This window comes from Phyllostomus discolor, chromosome 9 (assembly GCF_004126475.2).
Source record: "Phyllostomus discolor isolate MPI-MPIP mPhyDis1 chromosome 9, mPhyDis1.pri.v3, whole genome shotgun sequence".
Lineage (NCBI taxonomy): Eukaryota > Metazoa > Chordata > Mammalia > Chiroptera > Phyllostomidae > Phyllostomus > Phyllostomus discolor.
This window is the reverse complement of record NC_040911.2, coordinates 11,268,696-11,290,677: the sequence shown is the minus strand read 5'-3', so window position 1 is coordinate 11,290,677 and position 21,982 is coordinate 11,268,696. Positions and strand designations below refer to the sequence as shown.

General features: G+C 47.3%; 1 protein-coding gene across 16 annotated transcripts in view; it reads left to right on the top strand.

Annotated features, from left to right (window-relative positions):
• The window catches only part of NEDD4L (NEDD4 like E3 ubiquitin protein ligase), a 301,195-nt gene that overhangs the window by 158,270 nt on the left and 120,943 nt on the right, over positions 1-21,982 (top strand). For 6 of the 16 annotated variants that reach the window (XM_028523927.2, XM_036010084.1, XM_036010085.1 and 3 more), the window contains 3 exons: positions 5,096-5,177; positions 7,725-7,763; positions 10,665-10,718. In XM_028523927.2, coding sequence (XP_028379728.1) covers positions 5,096-5,177; positions 7,725-7,763; positions 10,665-10,718 — 175 coding nt within the window. Of the gene's footprint in view, positions 1-5,095; positions 5,178-7,724; positions 7,764-10,664; positions 10,719-13,841; positions 15,271-21,982 lie in introns of those variants that run through there. The other 10 variants (XM_036010083.1, XM_036010080.1, XM_036010086.1 and 7 more) reach the window with 9 other exon arrangements.

The window sequence follows — 21,982 nt, the reverse complement described above, 5'->3', positions numbered from 1 at the left end:
AGCCCCGTCCCCATGGCGGCCGGGACCGTGTCTGTTGTTCCCCACGCCGTCTCCTTGTCTGGAATATGGTGGGCACTAGGTAAATAGGATGGTATTTGAATCCTGTTATCAGTTTGTTGTCTCCTTTTAAAGGCTGAAAGGGAAGAATGTGTTGCCTAAGTAGCTTTCTACTATGCAGAGAAAGTAAAAAGGAGCGGCAAGTTCTTTTGCAAAAATAGAACGTCTCACCTAATCCACGAAGCATTGAGCTTCTTAGAGAGTAATGTCACTGCTAGCCCTGAATCGCACTGAACACCAGCCCCTGGGGCGGTGCAGCTAAGCTGCCAAGAGTGAACCCTGTTGTGGATAAGATTCCCAGTTTGTTCTCTCCACCCGGAACCCCCAGGGGGCATCTGCACGGTCCGAGGAATGAGGAAGCAGGGAAAATGTGCGCTGTTGGTGTGCTCTGAGGCATTTGTGTCAGATCGAATCAGCAGTCACAGCGGAAGCAGGGGCTCGGGAGAAGGAACAGAGACCCTCAAAAGTCTTGCGAGAGAAAAAAGAATGGAACCCCCATTTCCATGGCTGTCCCCTACGGGGCACACGTGCCGTGTGCTTGGTGCTGAGCTGGGTGCTGGTGTTAATGCCTCGTTCTCTGATCCTCACAGTAACTGAGGCAGGAGTGGCCAGTCTCATTTCATTCATAAGCAGTCTGAAGTTAAGAGCTATCACGTGACTGTCTGAAGGTCACTTAGAGGTTGGGGAGGCTGAGAGTTGAGAGGTCAAGTGGAAAGGTCAAGGGTGTCAAGTGCAGAAGTTCCGGTGGAGGAGGGATTAATGGTCTGCTTGCCTGCTCCCCTCCACGCCCCACCTGTCTTGCTTTATTGTAAAAGTGTTATGTGTTAATGGTGGACAACGGCAGGAAAATCTTACAACAGTGTGAAAGGGAGTAACGTGGAAACCAGAACCCTCTGTTCCTATGCCCTGTGCTACCTGCTCTAATAGTAATCGCTGATGAGCTACTTGTGTGTCCTTCCTAAACTTTCCGAGGCTTTAGGAGAGATGAGGTCATTGGAAACAGAGCTGACCACTGACCTCTGGGCTCAGCTGACCTCCTGTAGCGAAGGCAGGGGATGTGTTGAGGATCTGCGAGGTGCAGCTTTAGGAGGCAGAGGGTTCTTCCAGGACTTTGGTCTCAGAGGGCTCGTGTGGAATCGTGTGAAAAGTCTCTGGCAACTGAAGTCTTCCTTGTACCCGCCCCCGCAGAGCACCCTGTTCAGAAACGAAAGCCATCAGGGGTTGAAACACCACTCAAGCATTTGAAAAGAAGCTGGTGATGAGGTTTGCTGTCCCTTAGGCTTACACCCCACCCCCAACACACACACACACACACACACACACACACACCCCTTTTTGTTTTGGTTACTTAGATGTTACATTTTTGGTACCTAGTAGAGTAGTTGGTTAGAAGCTGGTAGGTAACATGTGCAGGGAAATACCAGCCCAGCGACGGTCAAGAGCAGTCTCTCATACTCAAAGCTGGCCTCTCCCTGTGTGTCCTCTTGGTAGAGGTTCCGACCTTATCCCCTCTTGCTCCTCTGTCTATGGGAAATGCCATGTTTACCTTGGATGGGCGGAGCTCTGGTTCTTACGAATAATGAGAAACGAGTTTGAATTGTTCTGAGATTCAGAATATTCTAACTAAAAGAGGCCATCCAGTCTAGTGGCCTTAAACTTTTTATTTTTAAGTTCTAAAACCCTGTCCAAGAACTTTTTACATAGAAGCCCAGTCTATAAAACAGGGTATGTGGAATGTACACACACCATGGCTGTCCTGAGACAGTTACCCAGAACTAAGGCTCCGCAGTTCGAAAACCACCGATGCAGTGCAACCCCTTTGTTTTGGAGACGCGGACACGAAGGTTCCGCATGCTGACGTGACATGTCCAGAGTTACACAGCTCGTTCTCTGGAATGTTGAAAAGAAAATAAGATCTCAAGGTGTGGCCTTCCCCAGTGGACACTTGGCTCAGGCATCTCGTTCCTCCTCCTACCACAGCCAAGATAAAAATTGTATCATAATAGCAGTCACGTCCAAAGTGTTTCCCAACGTGGCCGAGTGGTAGGAGCTCCGGGCCCCGGCACTCCCTTCCAGCCAGCTCTCCTGGTGGTCAGCAGCGGCACATGCAGGGAGGCCGTGCAGCGTGCATGCGGGGAGCTGGATTCTGGAGCAAGCGCGCCTGCATCCCTCCCTTCCCATCTCCCCTGCTTACTGATTAACCTTGGGCCTGGTGTCTGTCTCATTTTCTCACCTGCAAAAGGTGCCAACTTCATAAGCTTGCAGTGAAAATCATGTAAGGAGACATGCATGTAAGTGAATGTCTTGCCTGTAACGGGCAAGGACTGGATGCCTCCTGGTGGCCAGGGGCTGGGCTGGTGGTGACGGTGGTGCTGGTGCCAGGTGTGCTGACAGCTGAGGTGGAGTCGATCGCTGTTCAGGCTGTTCTGGCACCTTCCTGCTCGTGTTCTGATTCCTGACGCCCTGACCCATGTCTCTGCCACGTGCACCGGCTCCCACCTCACTGAAGTGGGCAGGGGCGGGCATCCTCACTCCGCTGTTCTAGGTGGGGCCGTGCCCAGATGTCCATGTATGACCTGTGTCGATTTCGTCCCTTTTGGCCCACCCTTCCCCCCAGCGCGCCGGCACTGGTGTGTGCCCCTAGCAGAGTCCTTGGACTGTATAGTTGGTACTCCGTAAATATTTGTGGATGTGAATGGGTACTGCTGTACCATCAGAAAGGGAGGAGGAACCCGAGACCAGCCTGGGCAGCTCCCACAGTACCTCCCTTGAACTTACATCTCCCTGCCCTTTAACCAGCCCATCCCTTACCCCGTGTTCCCGTCCCTTGAACTTGCACCCCATTGTTCCTTCATCAGCGCCCAGAGCTTGGCCTTTGGTTCTCTCTCCACCCTGAATTCTCTTTCAGGAGTTTCTTGGTTGATCTTTCCTGGAGACACCCTGGTCCCTGCCTGTACCTGGATGTGCCCAGGCATGCCTGCCTTGTACCAGCTGGGACACACACATCGTCCCAGACTTAGAGAAGCCACCGTCAACCCCCAACTGTGTGTGTCGCTTACTGTAAACTATTTAGGGGACACACACTGAGGTCAATGAATGATTCTCAGAAGAACGCGGATGTTCTATTAAAAGAACACTCAGCGCCTTATTGCCGTTATCTAATGGGCAGCGACCACGGTAGCCGAGGCCAGGAAAGCAGGAGACGGCTCTCGGCGTGACGTGGGCTTGCGGGTGTGTCTGCCTGCGTGTACACCTCCGAGGCGTACTGGGAACCTGTGCTTGAGATAACAGAGGTGTGGGGCCCGGTGCTTTTTTTAGCCAGAGCTTGGTGGCTGGAAATAGAATATTAGTTTCTGCAGCTAAAGAAATACTCTTTTCAAACACCATCTAGAACACTGGTGCTCAGTGTGGTTCATGGATGAAGAGCATCGTTACACTTGGGAACTTGTCAGAAATGCCAATTCTGGGGTCCTGCCCCAGACCTACTGGATCTTTGGGGGGTCTTTGGGGATGGGGCCCGGCAGCCTGTGTGTTAACTGTCCCCTCTCCCAGGCAGTTCTGCTCAAGTCTGAGAAGCACGTAGCAATGGACTCGGTACCCAGACCTGGACCGTGACTGGGAGAGGTGTTCCTGGGGCCTTGGACCCTAGATTAGGTCTGTCTCCTGGTTCATCTTCATTCTGAGGCTGGAGGAGTCCAGAAAAGAAGTAGACGCCTCTAAAAAAGAAGCAGGTGTTCTGTAGTCTAGACCTTTTCTAAACCAGACCATTCAGAATCTGAGCAAATGTTGCTGGGTTTTTGTTTTTGTTTTTTTTAAAGAGAGGTGTTATAGCTTACACTAAGATGTATTTTATGGGTAATAAATACCGTAACGAAGGCTATATTTTTTTACCACTGACTTTTGATATCTGTTTTTTGGATATTGAGTGTAGTCCTGTTACTGCCAAACGTTTATCTCATCTTTCTCTTTCCTCAAAGGATGACCTATTTATTGAGGCACCAAATAAAAATCAAGGTAGTCTTCAGCATTCAGCAACACTCTGTGTAATCTTTGGAAATGTCCTAGAAGTTGCAAAATAAATGTTGAGTCAAGGTGTAGCCTCTAAAGGATAATTTCTCAAAGCGGGTAGAAATCAGTTATCAGCTGTAGGTAACTAGATGAGTGGGGATTGGGGGACTGCATACAGGGGAGCCCTTTCTATAATTTTCAGGGTGTCAGGTATAAGTGGAAGAACCTGGACCCCAAATTTTGGTAGAGCATAGTTTGACCAGATTTGAGCTACCCCAGGTTAACAAGACAAGTGAGTGGATTGATCCAAACTCTTAATAGCTAGATATAGTTCACATTAAGTAACCCTTTAATACACTTCTTGTTAAAAGGTTTCAGCTTCCCAAGGACATAATAGGGTTTGCAGTCAGGAAACCTGAAATTTTATCTGGGCTTTCCTGAAATCTGTAAGTTTAGGCAAATTTTCCTCTACTTCTTGGACCTTAGGTTTTTTTTTTTGGTTTTTGAGTTTTTGTTTTGTTTTTTGTTTTTTCTATAAGATGATAGCTGTTGGTTTAGATGAACAATATATTTTACCTCCACTGAAAAATAATAATTTTTATGTAAACAGTGGAAATCAATATAAATAAAACATGAACTAAATTTTTTAGCTACATTTTGCTAACCTGAACAAATTTTGTATGCTTTTAAGGATTTTTTTTGTTGAAATCTTTTCAGAATTTGATTGTTTAGGGAAAAAAACTACAGCAGATTAAATATTTCGAATTACTAGGGAAAATTATCTTGAAAGTTAGACTATCCGTTTCATGATATTTTCGCTTCTAAACAGACATCACTGGCTCTCATTGATAGAAACTTCTCTGTGTGTTTACTTAGTAGGCATGTTGAAAACTTGACTGCTTCATCTGTGGGATTTACATAAATTGGATTATTAACTGATATTTGCCTTTTCATTTAGGTTTTGGCTAATTTTTCTTGTAATTTTTAAATGAAAGTATAATCCTATTAAATCTGAAATATTTTCTTGCAGTGATCCGTATGTGAAACTGTCATTGTACGTAGCGGATGAGAATAGAGAACTTGCTTTGGTACAGACAAAAACAATTAAAAAGGTAGGTGCCCATTCTCATTAAGTTTCATTTTAGCCATAATTTAATCCCATTAGATTATGTATTTTGGTTCTGTAGAAGTTTATATTTTAAAATTAAGTGGGTAAAACTTTTATTTTTAAATAGCTTCCATTATATTTAATGTATAAATTCAAGATAGACCAAACTTTTCAGTGTCAACCCAAAGAAGATATTGTTTCTGGCTTTTAGTTAAATGTCTGTGAAAACAGTATTCTAAAAATGAGGATTATTACAAGTAGCAAGTTTTTCACCTGCAAAGAGTACAGCAAAACAAGGAGTTGTTATTGTTGGCTTGTTATTTTTCATAAAGAGATTAAAAATAATTTAAAATATGTTTGATGAAATAGAGTCACTTGGGGAATTGGTAGGCACGAAAGAAGGGCTTAACTTGAAACAAGTATTTCTAAAGGAAGCCAAATAACTTGCTTGGCTACATGAAAACAGATGAAAAATTACTAATAAAAATACATTTATGCGCATATAAATTCCACATGCATGATTTCACTAAAGATGCTTCCATGATTATATTTTAATTCATCTATCTCTGTGTTTTTATAAAACAGTTACTCCATATTTAGGGCATTTGTCGAAGATGCATTTTTTAAAAAATGAAAAGTGCTGTTATTCTTTGTGCTTCAGTGTTGTTTATGGATGGCTACTATTTTTCCCTCCCTACCTTTGGGGGGGGGGGGGGGGGGACAAGTGTGGTAAGCATTTCCTGGAGAGCTTGATGGCTTTTTTTTTTTTTTTTGAAAAACGGCCACTCTCCTGCTATTGTGCAGACGCCCGGGCTCCGTGGCCAGGTCATTTGTGCGAGGAGCGGCAGCTGTAGTGTGTCCTCTGCCTGGCATTCGGCCTGGCATTAAAAGTGTTTTGATTAGTGGGGAGGATGCCGGCGAAGCAGGGAGGCCATTGTGTGCTGTGTGAGGCGCATTAGGCGCTGTCACCGGTTCGCTTATCAGTGGAGCCGGGACCCCCGCGGTGCAGGGAAGACAAGCCGGGACCTGGTCGCCTGCTGAACGCGGAGGGAGCGGAGAACCAAAGCGGCCAAAACCTGGGATTTGGGGTATTAAAAAAGTGCCTGCTTCCGAGGGGAGGGCCTCTTCCCTCCTCTGCACGGTAGAGGGTGCCGCTCGGCTGTGGCCGGGGCTGCTCCGTTCGCTCGGCAGCCAGCGTCCTGGTTAGTATTACTTACTGTGCTGGGATCGCTGGGGCTTCAGAAAGGCTTCCATCCATCCATCTCTCCGCGGGGCCGTGCTCCTTCCTGGCCCTTCATGCTTTTTGTGGCCTCTCGTTGTTTGTTCTCTTCCCTCACCTGCCCTCTGTTTCCTCCCCTCTGCATTTGCATGAACCTGGTCCCCAGGACGCTGCAGCCCAGGGCAGGCCTGGGCCTGCCATGCCTCCCGCTGGCTGCCTGGTCCCCCGCCCCTCCCCCTCCTCTCTCCCATCGCCATCCCTGCTCCATTCACAGCTGAAAGTATGAAACCTTCGTTATTTAGGGCGGGATTCACTGTTGAGTTGTGGGTGGGGAAGGTGCTGATTTTTTTAAATGCCAATTCAGTGTTATACCAATTCTGTGGGGTTTTTTTTTAATTTTATAGTTCACCGTGTTGTTGTTACTACTTTTATTATTCATTTCTCCCTTCACTAGCATGTTAAAGGAAGTAAGGTTAATAAAGGCAAATATTCTGACCACAAAATATCTGTAACCGTTCGTGAGGTTGTGATTTTTCAGTCTGAAATTTTTACATGTAATTTTTGAAGCGTGTATTATTTAAGAGTATTATGAATGTCCAAAATGCACAAGCATATATACTACATGTATGTGCATATGTTTATGTATTCTTTTAGAATACCTGTTTCATCCTAGTTTCGGAGGATGTCTGAAGTCAATCTATTGTGTTTGCTGAGAACAAAGTATCTTTTCGATGTTCTTGTGCAATATACACTTAAATGGATTGACATGATGTGGATGGATGAATGGATAGAGAGGAAGATCGAAGGATAGGGAGAAGCATATTTTGGGAAAAAATAATTTACTCTTGGTTTATAACTGGCAAGGTTTTTCTTTGGGTATTTATATAAAGAGTGAACTCATTCACCCTCCATCCACCTGCTTTATTTCTCTCCAAAATGGGTTTGTAGCATGCAGGTTAAGGAAAGTGAACAAAATTTCTCTTCTCCTTGATAGGATAATCATATCCATGCTAATTTCTTGAAAGAGATCTTTATGTTTTCATGGTGGTAGCTCTTTGTAGGTTCCCAATGTTATTCCTTCTGGTTGATATCTTGCAATTTGTAGTTTCTTATCTATGAATCATCTGTCTTATAAATACATCCCATTCCCCATCTAGTTTGGTTTATAGAATGGTTTCAAATAATTGGCTAAATGCTTTTTTTTTTTTTTTTTGCTATTTTGAGAATCTCATAGCTTTAAAAAAATTTAAGCAAAATATGTGGACTGCATTGGACTAGAAACTGTTAGTTTCAAAGACTGTGAAAGATATTACAAGATGATTTCTCTTCCAGACGCTGAACCCAAAATGGAATGAAGAATTTTATTTTAGAGTAAGTCTTTGATTTTTTGTAACAGTTGTTAATTGATAACTAAATTGATATACTCATTATCCTGATAGATTCATATCGTATGAAAACTTGCTAACTTTTTTTTGTGAAATCCCTTTTCCTGGGAGACATGGTTGGCAGCGTCCTGAGGGGCCCCAGATTTTCAGACTGAGGAGTGGTGACAACGTCTGGACTTGTTTCCTTTGGGAGTGTTTTAGGGACCTGGAAAGGAAACTGTCTAAATATCATATTTTAGCTTCTCTATTCAAACTTTTTTTAAAAAAATAAGGTAAAATATCATTAAACCAATAGCTAATTTACCTCTGTGAGATGTGGGTTATGGATTCTTTTGGAGATAGGCTGAAACACTAGAGGTAACATGGTTATAAAGAAACCTAATTAACATTACCAATCACGTTCCAGTTAGGAAGGAACATTTTTGTAGTTCAGATATGTAGTGTGACTGTGTGTGTGTAGTGTAAAAACTACTTCTGGAGTTCAAATATCACTGAATTAGATAAAATTTCCTCAACCTTTTATATTTAATGCCCAGAAGAGTGAGCTACATGTAGAAATAACTAAATTCTGTGAATTAACAGGTTACTATTCAGTGAGTTTTTGTGGTGGTTGCTGGGGTTTTTTGTACTGAAATTTAGAAAATACTGAACTGCTCAGCTATGTGATGGAAGGAAAAGGGTGTTTTTTTTCTCTTCAAAATTTATATATAGTCCTCACCTGAGGACATTTTTTTCATTGCTTTTAGAGAAAGAGGAAGGGAGAGAGAAACATTAATCAGTTGCCTCCCATACATGCCATGACATGACCAGGGATTGAACCCACCACCTAGGCATGTGCCCTGACCACAAATTGAACCCGCAACCCTACTTTACCTTCAGAAATGTTCCAGAGGAGAGCTTTTGATTAGTGTAAATTCCCAAAGAACAGTATCATCACTAGACCCATTGTAATTGGTCCCGATTTCTTCTTTCAGTTACAATAGTGTTTTATGTGCTCCAAACCCCCATCGCTCTATACACTTTCTGTTGTGTTCAGAGCTGAAATACGGTATTGATGTGTAAATACTTAGTGAGATCCTGCGTATAGGATGTATTTAAAATTAGTTCGTGAAGGACTGGAAAGCTAATGAGGACAGGTATATGTTACTGGCCCTTCGTAAACTCTCAGACAGAGTTTTCTACCTGTAAAATTCCAAATTTACTCACACCCTTTCAGTTTACACCTCAGCCACACTCATGTCAATTTTAGCGCATCCAACATCTTTTTCAGCTAACCTCGGCTAGATACATATGTAAACTCCATTTTCCTTGGCTCTTTACAAACATAGTTTTGTTTTATTCATTCCACAAACCATTCTTGCAAGCCTACTGTGTGCCGGCTCCTGCCACAACCTGTGGCTGTGCTGGTCAGCAGCTCAACACCTCACGGAGCTCAGACACCAGACCCTCCCTCCGTCTGCTCGCTCCATCACCAGACCAAGGGACAGGCCAGGGGGCCAGAGGCACAAGCCCTGTTCTCTGTGCCGTACGTCAAGTGCCATTTCATTCCATTCCCTATCACAGAGCAGTGGGGACTCACTGACAGCAGACTGGGGTCCCCTCTCGGGATCTACGGCACGCAGTCTTCGTGACCCTGGAAAGTCCACCCAGGGACTCACGTTCTCTGGGGGCTCCTTACCGCTCACGCAGGAGAGAGCACGGACACAGGGCCATGTCTGGGGTTTCTGTGTGAATGGAAACACGAGCTCCTGCCACCATGCCTCACATGTGGTTGGTTATTATGAAATGACACTCGAGTCTGAATGATGGTTCCTGCCACTTTGGGGAGGTGTGGGAAAAAGACAGAAAGAAGCCAAAAGACATTGAAAGCTCACTAGCTCTGACATTGACCCCACGGGTTGCTGGAAAGGTGGGGTGGGCATCTTTTCTTTCTTTGTCTAACAGTTCAGAGCATGGACCCTGGAGGCAAGCAGGCCAGACCTGGTTGAGGTTCTGGTTGCCCTGCATGTGCCAGCTGTGGGCTCGTGGGCAATTGACTTCACGACCTCAGCTCCTCCTCTGCAAGATTAGGGTGACAGTTGTACATCATAGGGTGTGGTCAAGATTAAACGATATCAAGCATTTTTTTATATTTAATAAGAAGATAGTGCCTGAAAAAATAAGCACAATATAGTAATTAGCTGCTTTTATTATTTTTTCATTATTTTAATTATTGCTATTATATTATTATTATTATTATTAGCCTAAGAGATATCCTCAGGTGTAGACCTTGTGCAGGTGTAACCTTGGTCTAGAGCAGCAATTTTCAACTGGCATGCTGCAAAACTTTATAAAACCTGCAATACCTGACTATTTAGTCAGGGGCACTCACCTCTTTTCTCTTAGATTGTCAAATTAAAAAGTGACAACAGCCAATACAGCAATAGCTGTCTGGTACGAATGAATCAAAATTACACCTATTTTTTTTGTCAGATCAACAGAAAGCGTATTTTTTGGTGTGTTACAGAATTTTAGTCGTTTATATTTGCCATGAAATGAAAAAGTTTGAACATCAACTGGTCTAGGGGCACGAACATACCTTTCGTAGAGGAGGTGGCAAAACTCTTTACAGCTGTTTAGCATTATCCTTTCTCATGTTAGAAAAGCAGCTAAAAGCATTTTTTTCTTTTAATATACCTCAGTATTCGGTATAACAATAACTCAGTAGAACAATACAGAAATAAATAATAGGAAACTCGATTTAGTAGATACAGGATGTCTAGAAGAAGCCAATTATTCAGATGACACAGTTGATGTGGGTGCATCACGAAGCATTCTGTTCTTTATCTTCTGTTTCATCCTTTAATTATTTCTGACCGTTTTTGAAATACTCTTTCTGTCCCAATAGGTAAACCCATCTAATCACAGACTCCTGTTTGAAGTATTTGATGAAAACAGATTGGTAAGTGGCTCCCAGTTTTTGGTTTTGCTTCACTTTAAAAAAAAAAAAACCACCTTAATTCTTAAAGCAGCCTCTTTTAAAAGCTCTGGTTCTGCTGTACTTCCGACAGTACATGTCCCCCCGCCGAAGACTTTATTTTTGTTCCGTCATTAGCTCGTGATTCTAGCGAATATTCCCGTATGGCTAGGACAGAAGTTTTACTGGTGTGTGTGTATTCTTTTTGGTTAAATCACAGTTAATGTGCGTGGAAGTCACACGGGTGACACATCGAACACCATGCCCGGGTCTTCTGTTGGGAACGCAGGCTGGTAGGCAGGCCTGCGGAGGCCATCACTCCTGCAGACAGACCTTCCAGGGATTTTAAATGGGAATCTGCGGTGCCTCCCTTCGGGAACACGAAAATCTAATTAACAGTCAACCGCAAAAAGTGGATCTGTATTTAGCAGGTGAAATTAAGCTGTATTTTAAAAGTGGTTCTTCCTCAAGGGAAATTAATAGACAGTACCTTTAAAGAACCAAAGGTGTGCCTGAGGCAGAAGACTGATGCCAGCTGCTGTTTTACGCAGAGATTGATAGATGGGTGAGCTACAGATGCGTAGCTATGTACATATTATAGTTATAGGTTTGGATGTAGTAAAACTAAGATTTCATTTGAGAAATGGAAGTTCGGAAGCAAACCTGGCGCGAAGCATCCTGCCAGTTCCTGGACTAGAATGCCCACACCAAGCACCCACGGGTCAGGGGTTCCGGCCGTGAAAACGAACTTCGTGTGCCCGCTTAAGGTGCTCTCTCTCTCTCGGAGGTGGTATTACAACTCAGTGAGGTCCATTGTCCCTCATATCTCCTTTCCCTGAAATGTACACGTATTATTGGGTTAAGATGAATGTTCACATGAACCTTTCTTGCTGTAGAACTCAACGGGAACTCCAAGTTGCTAAATAGCTTGGGGTTGGTAGACTCAACTTTGATCCAGAGGAGCCTGAGAGTGCAGCTCAGTCACCTACCTCCCCGCCCTTGGCGCTGAGAGAGGTCAGGCCCAGGGCCCTGGTGACTCAGACACAGCGGTCAGTGGTGATGCTCCAGCGGTCAGCAGCGACGCCTTGGAGGGAACCACGACTCTCCTAGTCTCAGGCCCTTGGCGGTGAATAGCCAGGCAGTTCACCCTGATTACAGATTCTGGGGGTGTGTTTCATTTCCTCTGCTTGGTATCGTTCTCCAAATGAGAAAGCCAGCAGATTCCGGCCTACACCTACCACTGGATCGCTCTTCTGGTACAAACATTCAGGGTCTCAGTGGCTTTGCTTTGACCTCGCCTTCTTTCGCCTTGGGTGATACTTAGTTGTACTGCATCACTCATTCAGGTTTGCCCTGGGCGTGAAGCTATTTTCTTGTTCAGTTGCATGGGGGAGTCTGCTGAGGGCCCACTTCTTGGCATTCCCCACCCAGCAAAGACTGAATTCGGCAGTGTTGGGTGGGGTGGTATGAAGTCCTGGGAGTCACTGATACAGTGGTGGACTAATCCTCGCTCTCTCATTTATTGAGTATAACAACACTTCCTTAAGGTAAAGGCAGGGCCCAGGATGAGGGAAAATTCGCTCTTGTCTGATGTGTTTTAATTCATTACTTAGTCTTCTCCCATCAAGAGAAATTCTCTGTAGAAAATTTGCTTCCCATTCCCATTATCCAACCCAGGGACTGTTGAGGTGCCCTTGCCACAGGCCCGGACTACAGGGGCGCTTCCAGACCCAGAGGAGCTTTGCAGTGAACGCGGCAGCTGCTGCTGCTGCTGCTGGTTTTCTCTTTGGCCCTTAATCCAGCTAAGACAATGCATGACCGTAGGGGTGTTTGGCAGTTTTAGCATTAAACAAACCAGCTTCCATTTCTCTCCCACAGATCACTTTTGGCACTTAAAACACATGCCTTCAGAAAACAGGTTTGTGTGTGTGTGTAAACACGGGGTTAATTCCTCCACACCCTCGGCTCCCGAGCTGTTGACAGAGCCATGCCTTGCGGATTTTAAAATAAACTTTTTGTCCCTCTTCGCAGCTTGGTATTTTTCACTCCCTCCTAAATAAACCTCTTTGTTAAGTAACCCGTGTTTCTGGGTCACAGAAAACCGTCAGTCTAAAACACACAGAATACTTCCAAGTTAACTACACATCCGATGACAGTTTTTTGAATGAGGACCTTTACTTTTTTTTTTTTTCCCCCGTTTCCCTTAGCTCCTCTTGGCCCTTTGCAAAACTAGCAAGATTCCATGTTTGCATCCCAACTCTGCGAATATTGCTGACTTCTCCCTGGAAGACAGTCAGCTCTGGGCAGTCTTTCCTCTGTATGGTATTTGAATTAACTTACAACAAAAAGCACATGTACACCCTTCTTCAATTTTCCTTTTTTTTTTTTTTTTTTGTGGGGAGGGGTGGCGTATTATTTTTTTTGTCTTTTTTTTTTTCTTTTGACATATGGGAGAAGATGTTTTCTGCAGCTGGGTTCCTTTTCTTCCCTCAGTGACAGACACCGTCTGTCTGACACCAACTCAGACAGACACACGCCTTTTAAGTGCTGCCCCAGCAGGAGACAGCCCGCTCCCCGCCGGCGGCGGTACAAGTTGTCCTTCCTTCCCCTTAGCTGTTTGGTGACTTGCAGATCACGGTCTAATTAGTTAGCGTTCAAGGGGCACTGATTCTGCGGGCTGTGCGGCCGTATTTATAGTACGTTTCATCCGTTTGCATTCCCTGTGGGTTGTGTGGCGCTATCATAAACAACGGGACCGTAGCCTCCGAGGCTCGGGAAAGGATTTTCCTAGGGCCAGAGCGTTTTTGCTCGCCGTCATTCAGTCGTGCGTGGAGGTGGGGAAATACCGCGGCTCGCTCCGTGTGCTCAGTGCCAGCTCTCGCGTTGGTTCGGGAGCGTCCGAGGGCCCCGCGGGGTGGGAAGAACTGTCTTGGGAGCGCGATGCGGAGAGATTTATGGCAGCGTGGCTCGGAGTGTGTCTGCTGCCGTAGGCAGCTGCGAGAGCTCCCTGCTGGGGCCACTCCTGTCTGATGGAAAAAAGCAGCAGCTGGGAAGGTGCCGTTTCAGGCTCTTGGGCTGCTTAAAAAAAAAAAAAATGAGAGCGAGAGGGGGGAAAACTCCACTAAGTCCACAAGCTGGCATTGGAGAGGGGGACGGCGGTCATGTGGTCCTGGCCGCCCTACCCTCTGTCACAGTGCGGATGAGAGCTTTTTGCTCTTATCCAATCATGCCTGGAATGCCGCTTGCCACTTGGGTTATTTCTGCTATCTGTCGCTGTCGGTGCCGCAGTGCTAAAGGTTTGGCAGATGGGACGCTTTTCCTTGGAGTCTGCGTCTCCGCGTTTTGACTTCTGGCAGTGCCGGGCGGGCTGTCGCCGCTCGCCCTCTCCCTCCCTGCCCCCCTGGGCACCATGGCCCATCGGCTTCGGTTTCATTTTGGCTCCGGCCGCAGCAACACGGCCCCCGAGTCGGAGATCCTCGACCAGGAGAGAGAAGACGACTTTTTCATGGCATTCCACACCCTGCCGCGGAGGGGCGGCCCTCACCTCTTCGCCCCCCGCGCGGCGGAGGACGGCGGCGGCGGCGGCGGCGGCCTGCCGGAGGCGGTGGGCGCGCTCAAGCGCAGCTCGTCCATGTTCATCCCGCAGCTGCTGAGCCCCGTGGACGCGAGGCCCACCCGGAGCTCCTCCGTGCAGATCTCGCTGCAGCGCAAAGCGGCGGACGGGGCCCCGGACGCGTGCGGGCCGCCCGAGGGCCTGGACGGCGATGCGGGGTCCGTGTCTCTGGGCCGCTGCCCGGAGCCTCCAGAGCCCCAGACCCCCGAGAGCTCCCCTCCCAGGACCACCAGGAATGCGGGCCCCTTAGTCAACGGCACTTGTGGCCGCCGAATACGGGGCCCTGTCGCTGCCGATGGCCGTGAAGAGGCCGAGCCTTCGGCCACCCAGGGACCCGAAGGTGGTGGGCTCCGGATCCAGCACCGAGCCTCCAGCGCCGACGTGCGCCAGGTGAGGCTGATGCCCTTCGGGGCCGACGGCCAGGGTAGCCCTTCAGCTCCAGAGCCCAGGCGCTGGTCCCTACAGCACGTTCCAGATGCTTCTGGAAGTTCTGGGAAGAGGTGCTTTGTCTTCCAGCTGCAGCAGCCACCACCGGGCATGTCAGGTTCGGGTGGTGATTTCAACTTTGGGTTCACCGGCACCAAGGGGGACAGGTTGGTGCGGTACCCCCGAATCCGGCTGGAAAGGAGCACCTCGTACCCCACACAGCCCCGCACAGAGCGCAGCAGCCCCACGGAGGAGCGGGGCCACCAGGGACACCCAGAGACGCCACCCCGGGGCCGCAGGGTGGCCCCTGAAATCCACAGGGCGAACTCCGTGGAAAGGACTCCGCAGGGTCAGGGCTGCACGTTTAAGATCAGGCAAGATCAGAATGCGGGACAGCAGCATTTCAGAATTCTGGTGACTCGGGGACCGGAGGAGTCTCCCCAGGCTCCACAGGAGAGTAACCCCACCAGCCCAGCTTCCCCCGTGGCCGGGGCGCCGGTAAGTCAGCTTGTGTTTCTGTGTGAGGGCCAGGCCGGTGGGAGAGGACTGACTCGCGCTCAGAAAGCTTATTGTGCAGCATAATTAAAATAAATTTCCTCCTCCTCCCACCCCCACCCCCCGGAGTCTCCCAGCTTCGGGCCAGTGTAACTTAACGGTTGGCGAAGTTGTGCGGGTTGGCAAAGTTGTGGGGGCGTCATCCTTGCCCCAGTGTTTGGTGTAGAGCCAGGAAACCAGTCCGCTTTTCAGAAAATACCGTTGCTTCAGGTCCTCAGAGTCAAACAACTGTGTCTGTTTTGAAAATCCAAACACTCTCCCTCGTCCTCCCCTCCCTTCTGAATAAAAGCATTTCAGCATTTTATTGCCTTAAATTCATCTGCCAGTGTCTCAACACATCCCCGCTGGAAATGCATTTAAAAGCTGCCTGCAAGTATAGCTGGAGGCCACACTTCCCTTTAAAAATAGTTCTAATCCAGGCGAGAGAGGATCGCCAAAATATTGAGAGGAGTCTCTTAATCATGGGTATACAAAGTGTGATCAATTCTTCCTAGTGGCCTTTTTGCTGTGGAGGGTCGGCCCTTGTTACCATTTTTCTTCTTCTTCTTTTTTTTTTTTTTTTTTTTTTTTTTTTGGCCCATTAGTCCCGAACTAGAGGGGCACGGTAGGCAATGTGTTTCTGAAGCAGACTGGCCGGTGGGCCGAGGTGAAACCGGCTGGAGACCGGCTGCCAGTCAGGTTGCAAGGCCTGCCACTGCCCGCGCGAGTCCGAGCTGGGATGCGGTGTAGGGAACAGTCAGCACCTCGTGTCCAGCTGCGGGAACGGATGCCCCAGGACAGGTCTGGGCCCTTGTTGCTCCCGCGCCCTTGCTCACTCCCTGTCAGTGACATGGAGCCCAGAAAGACAGCTGCGAACCCCACCAGGCAAACGATGACTCTGCAGCTTCCTCGGCTGGTGGTGGGATGAAAACTCTCATCCGTGAGCTTTCTGTTCCCGGTGACCATTAGCCAGTCTGGGCCTTTATTAGAGAACAAGTGCCTTTCAAAGGACTGGGATTTTCCCCCTGAATTTCGTGTGATCGCTGGTTTGAGGGGGTGATTATGAAATGCCTGGGGGACTTTGTGTGGGTTTTCATGGTGAATTGCAACGTTTCAAAGTGGTTGGTTGAGTGCAATTGTATCATCTTTTAATTCACGGCTGTATGTTGAGAAGTATTTTTGGCCATTCACGTAACCTTGATCACTGCGCTATCACTGGTTTTCGCCACTGTGAAGGGATTATAAGATACTAAATGCAAACATTATTATATTATTCTGGGTGTTGGTATACTTATTTCTTCTTCTTATTCCTTCCATAGCACTTTCCGATTATTATCTCTAACCCCTTTATTGGGACATGTCAAAGTGCTTCGTCTTGGTCTGGACCAGTAGCATTTTCATAGAGTGGCTCAGATTTCAGTAGAATTTTGTCGTGATCATAGCTTCTAACCTTCGCCCCCAGCCAGTGCCATCCTGTCGGCTGTGGGCAGCACAGTCCCCGCAGGACAGGGGCCACTCCACCCAGGACAGTGGACACACCGAAGGCCTTTCCTGAAGTTGTGATAACTGTTCTGTTTTATTACCCAAATCTTAAATTATCTGTGCAGTGAGATATCAAGGACAAATGGATTTGTATAATTAATTAGGGTCTCACTTGGCTTGAAGTTTCTAATGTAGTTAGAAAAATAAATAGAAAATACTAACACTTCCATGTACCTTACATACAAGGGCTATTGAAAGTTGTTTGCAGGGACTATTATAGTGGGAAACAAATTTCTTCAAATGTGGGAATTTAGGTTCCAAGGCTCTTTTTGGAGAGTAAGTTCTTTCAGCACACGGCGGTTTTCCTGTTCACAGGTATGTTTTCGTGTCCATATATAGCTTTGTAAGTGGTTGGTAAGAAGCTGGTTTTCTTCTCTTCTAAGCAGAAACTTCTCCCTTTAAGAAGCAAACACAAAACTTTTCACGCACTAGAGCTGCCTGCTCCATTCAACACTCTGTGCGTGTTTCATATGGGCAGGGGCGCTAAGTGCCGGCAGCAGCTGCCACGGCCTTATTTATCTTGAGGGAGAACATTTCACCCAGGCGTCTGCAGTCTGGCTGCCACCACGCTGTTTTGATGTTTCAAATATCTTCTGCTTCGGTCAGAAGCGCGTACGATTTCATTATTCGCGTACGTGAAAAATCCACTGAAACCGACTGCGATCGGGTTCGTCAGTGGTGTCAGAAATCTTGTTTGGGAGAATCACTCGGGATTCCTTTGAACGAAAGCGCTCGTAATAGTATGATGTGTGCCTCAGACCTTATTGCAAGGTTAATTTGCTGAGAGTACTTTTCTCAGTTCATGCCTCCCAAACACCCAGCCGTGAATAAATTTCAAGTGCAACGTGACTCCAAAAAATGTTAACCAGCTAGATTCCTGGGGAAAAAAGATACATGGGAACAAACCCCTCGTGGTGACAGATTTCCCAGTTGGTCTGAAACCCTCAGGAAAGTAGAGTTTGTTCTTACAGTCATCTGTTACACCATTTAAGAGGTCTGCGAGCGTCTCAGTTCAACTTGTGGCATTATTAGCAGTCAGTGATTTTCTTAGTTTTTGAGTTACTCGATCTGGTTGTGAGCTGCTTAAACTACGCTGGAGTGACCCCGAGGAAGCCGAATCACCGTTTACCAGCCTTCCAGCCCCCTTTCACCGCGGCTTCCCCCACAGTGGCCGTGAGGCTCTCTGCGTTGTGTGAGCTTCAGCAGCCACTTTTAATCCTGTTAATGTTATTGAGTGTTTAAGGCCCACTGTGCATATAACATTACACCAGGTACGTGGGGAGCTTCACAGACTGTCTCGGCTTCTTGCTGACACGGAGTTTTTATGGTCAACGGAGGGAGGAAGGTTCCTGGGAGGGGGGAGGGGGGAGGGGGCAAAGACTCACGTTCTGACACCCGCTACTGCGCACACGGCCAGTGAAGGCCGTGTTCTTCCTCCCTGCCTGGGCTCTCTGGACTTCTCCCGGCCCCTCTGGCTGGACACGCACTCCGCAGAAGCAGTGTGGTGGCTTGTGGTTAAACATTCATTTCACGGAGCACAAAGGACTATCCAAACTGTAAGGACTGTCCAAACTGTCTTTTTATTGGGGAGGAATTTAGTTTGTCTCTCTTTTAGAAAAGGGTGATTTCCCTATGCAGAAAAATGTTGGCATGAATGGGTGCCCCTTTTTCACCCTGAAAGGTAATTCTGTGAATATACGTCGGAAGCACCCTTCATTGAAAAACACAGCCACCGTGCAGTGGACAAGGAGAAAAGCTAGTGTTCCTTTATTGACTCGGTTTCTGACTGGATGCTGTGAAATCTTTAACCCCCTTGCGTAGAGTAGCAATTTCTCTTGCCGTGGCCATGTGTGAGAATGTTCCCGTATCATGTACCACAATTTCAGCGGTTTTCAGGGATGTCTTGAACAGCGTGGGCAGCGCACAGGGGTTGACACCGGTGTACGTTTTCACACCCAGACACAAGGCTCGCAGTGAGAGCTCATGTTGCCATAGCAACTCAGCACTTGCAAAGTGCCCTCGTGTGTTTCACGTGGTCCGCGTCCACTGTCCGCCCGCAGGAGTGTCCTCTCGCCCGCCTTCCCGACGGCCATGGGGCATCGAGGCCCTTCACTGACCGTTCTAGTCCGTCATGACGACTACTATACTGGCATATCGCTTTGTGTGTGTGTCACAGGAATGTTAAGGCTATGCCTTTCTTTGCACAATTAAAAAGCATGTATAGCCAAAGAAAGCAGCTGGATGCTTCCTGTGATGTGACATTTCTGCTGAAAGTCCTGACGGCAGTAACCGCACCCGGTGCCTTGCAGCACTGGCCTGTGGGCAGGAGGAGGCACCCGTGCGGGCCGCAGAGCCGGGCTCGGCAGTTAGCTGCTGCATCCGGGGTGGTTAGTTGCCCTCTCGGAGTGCGCTCCCTCGTCGGTGAAAAGTGAGGGCACACGTGTCCAGCACACAGGTTTATGGGGAGGTTTAAATGAAGCCGTCTATGTGGATGGGCCCAATCAGTGTTCCTGTTAGTGTTTTCCTTCTTAACCAAGTATCTGTAACGTGCAAGCCTTTCTCCGAGGACGGTGATGAGAGGTAACTGGGAACACGCAGGGTTTGAGCAGCATGGCCTTAGACCCAGGGCGGCATGAATTTGAGGCGTGCCTGGCAACCTTTACTTTAATAACTAGCTGTGATGTCCCCCTGCTGTCATCTCATCGGTCCTGAGTGTGTGTCCCTTGGGTCATCGGCACCACGGAGCCGGAGCATTCTTCTACAATGGTGCAGCTGCTGAACTCTGCATTGCAGGCAAGGGCCTTTGCTGGTATTTGCTGTACTGAGTTTTGAAACTTTGAAACATTTAGCTGGTATTACCCACATGTTACAATTTTACCGCATCGTTTTGCTGTAATGTTTCCAGGGGTTACATTTACTTTTATTTCTTACAGGTGGAGGTATCAGCAATCCAATGTTACCTATGCAAAATGTCCACACTGTGTGATTTACTCATGAGGGCAGGATTTGGGAAGAGGCTTTACTAGATACCTCCTTGGAGAGGATTTTCATAAATGCCACAGCTGCTTCACGTGGCTAAGCCTGGAGGCAGAATTCCTAGACATTGAAATAAATCTGTAATTTTATAATACATGTTAATACATGTTATTGCTACATGAAAGTTCACAATACCAGAAGAAATTGACCCCATGTCAGAATTACCTTCAAGTTCAATCGATGTTGCATTTCTTTGTAGAAGGTCATGGTTTAAAGCTACTTGAGGCTAATCTCAATGGTAACCTATTTGTGCAACTTGAAGTAACCCAGCAGATTGATTACTGCTGAGCTAGATGACTGCCCTAAATACACTGACCTGCTATAAAACTCTTCGCGATACTTTCAAGGCATTTGCAGGAGTGAGGAAAAGGCAGGAAATTCATGGATGATGTTGAAATGGTTAATGCCACCGTATCTAAGTTTCCACTGTAAATGTCCAAAGAAGCCTTGGGGAACTCAGCCCAGAACTGGCTGGGGAGCATCCTGCCTGCCACCACCCAGGTGCTTTGACTCACAAAAGGCAGCGTACCGTTCCATGCCCTGCATTAGACAGTCCGCCTGCTGTATGCACCCAGCTCCAATTCAAAGACTTAAAAGGCCTGAAGTATGGATAGTGTTGAAAATATTAGCCAAAATACGTATTGCACGAGGTCTTTGGTGTTTTTCTTTTTTTCCTTCTGGACAAATGGAGATGACTGCACAACGTTTAGAAGTGATGTTGACTTAGCACACATCACGGGGTGCAGCGACCTCAGGGGGTTTTCCTTTTTCACTCTCTTGTTGTTTTTTCTGCCGGGGCTTCCTTGGGCAACCGGGGTAGAGAGGAATATTAAAAAATACATAAATGAGCGAGCGAAACAGGCGGCCTGGCATCGGTGGGCCTGAGAGGACGTCTCCGGTTTCGTGCCGGGGGTGTGCCATCCTGCCGTGGCACTCCGGTGGTCCCCCGGCGTCGCCACCTTTCACCAGGATGTCGAGCTTTCGGGATGGAGCGTGGAGTAGATTGTGCTTCAAGGACACTGCTTGTTATCCTATACCCTGGTGGTTTTAGAGCCATGAGCGGTTTTGACACTTTCGAATAAAGTGCTTCGGGCGAAGAGAAAGGCCATGAAATGGAATACAAGGATCATACATTGAGTTGGAAAGGGCCCTCTTTTCTCTAGTGCGGATGGTGTTGCTGCGCTTGGTGTTCACATACTTTGTAGCAGCTCCTTTACGTGTCCTCCCCGACTGCCTGTTCTTTTGAAGCCATTCTGTGTTTGTTTTGGTCTTAAGTATTGTTCCATATACCACTGGGCAAGCAGAAAGTAAGGACGTTCCTCCAGGGAGGAAGGAATTAGAGCTTCCCCCTAGAAAATCCACCTTTCCAGGTCCTTGGAATTGACACTGCCTTCCTTTGTGACTTAGTCCTTATAGATCAGGGTGAGTCCAGAGGCTTTTCCTTCCCCCATATGATAACTTCGGGGCACATGCTTTCGGCCTACAATCTGTCATTAGGTTGCTTACCTCTTTCTGGGGGTCAGGGGGGCTGGGAAGGGGTGTAGGGACCTTATCAGGCATATTAAGTATTTGATGATTCAAATGCTCGGATGGACTTACAGTTTCTCTGTTTTACTCTCTGAAGGTCAATCCAGAACTGATAGACACTGACAGCATATGGAATGATCCACATATGTCTTAACTCCTCCATTTTCTTGAGAGACTTTCTGCAGCTTCATAATAAACCGTGCTTCCTGAGACTCTTTCTCTTTTTTTTTTTTTTTTCATATTCTCTTAAAGTGCATGTCTGCGTATCTCACTTTTGAAGGAGGGGGAACGCTGCTTTGGTTCAGGTTTTTAAAACCAAGTCAACCAGAGAAGCGGAGGTGGGGCAGAAATGGGGGAATGTGTGTGAGCTCCAGCTGGAAAACCTAGCGCCTCTTCACAGCAGGGAGTTTTGCAGAACTACCAGCTCCCTTTAACTTTCCCAAGGAGTCGGCCTGAGCGGCACTCGGCCTGCGGACGGCCTGACCCTGGGGTCCGTTTGTATTGTCTTTCTCACGGTGAGAACGCCTTCTGCTTGGTATCTGTTCTGTGTGCACTTACTGCGTTTTTCCAC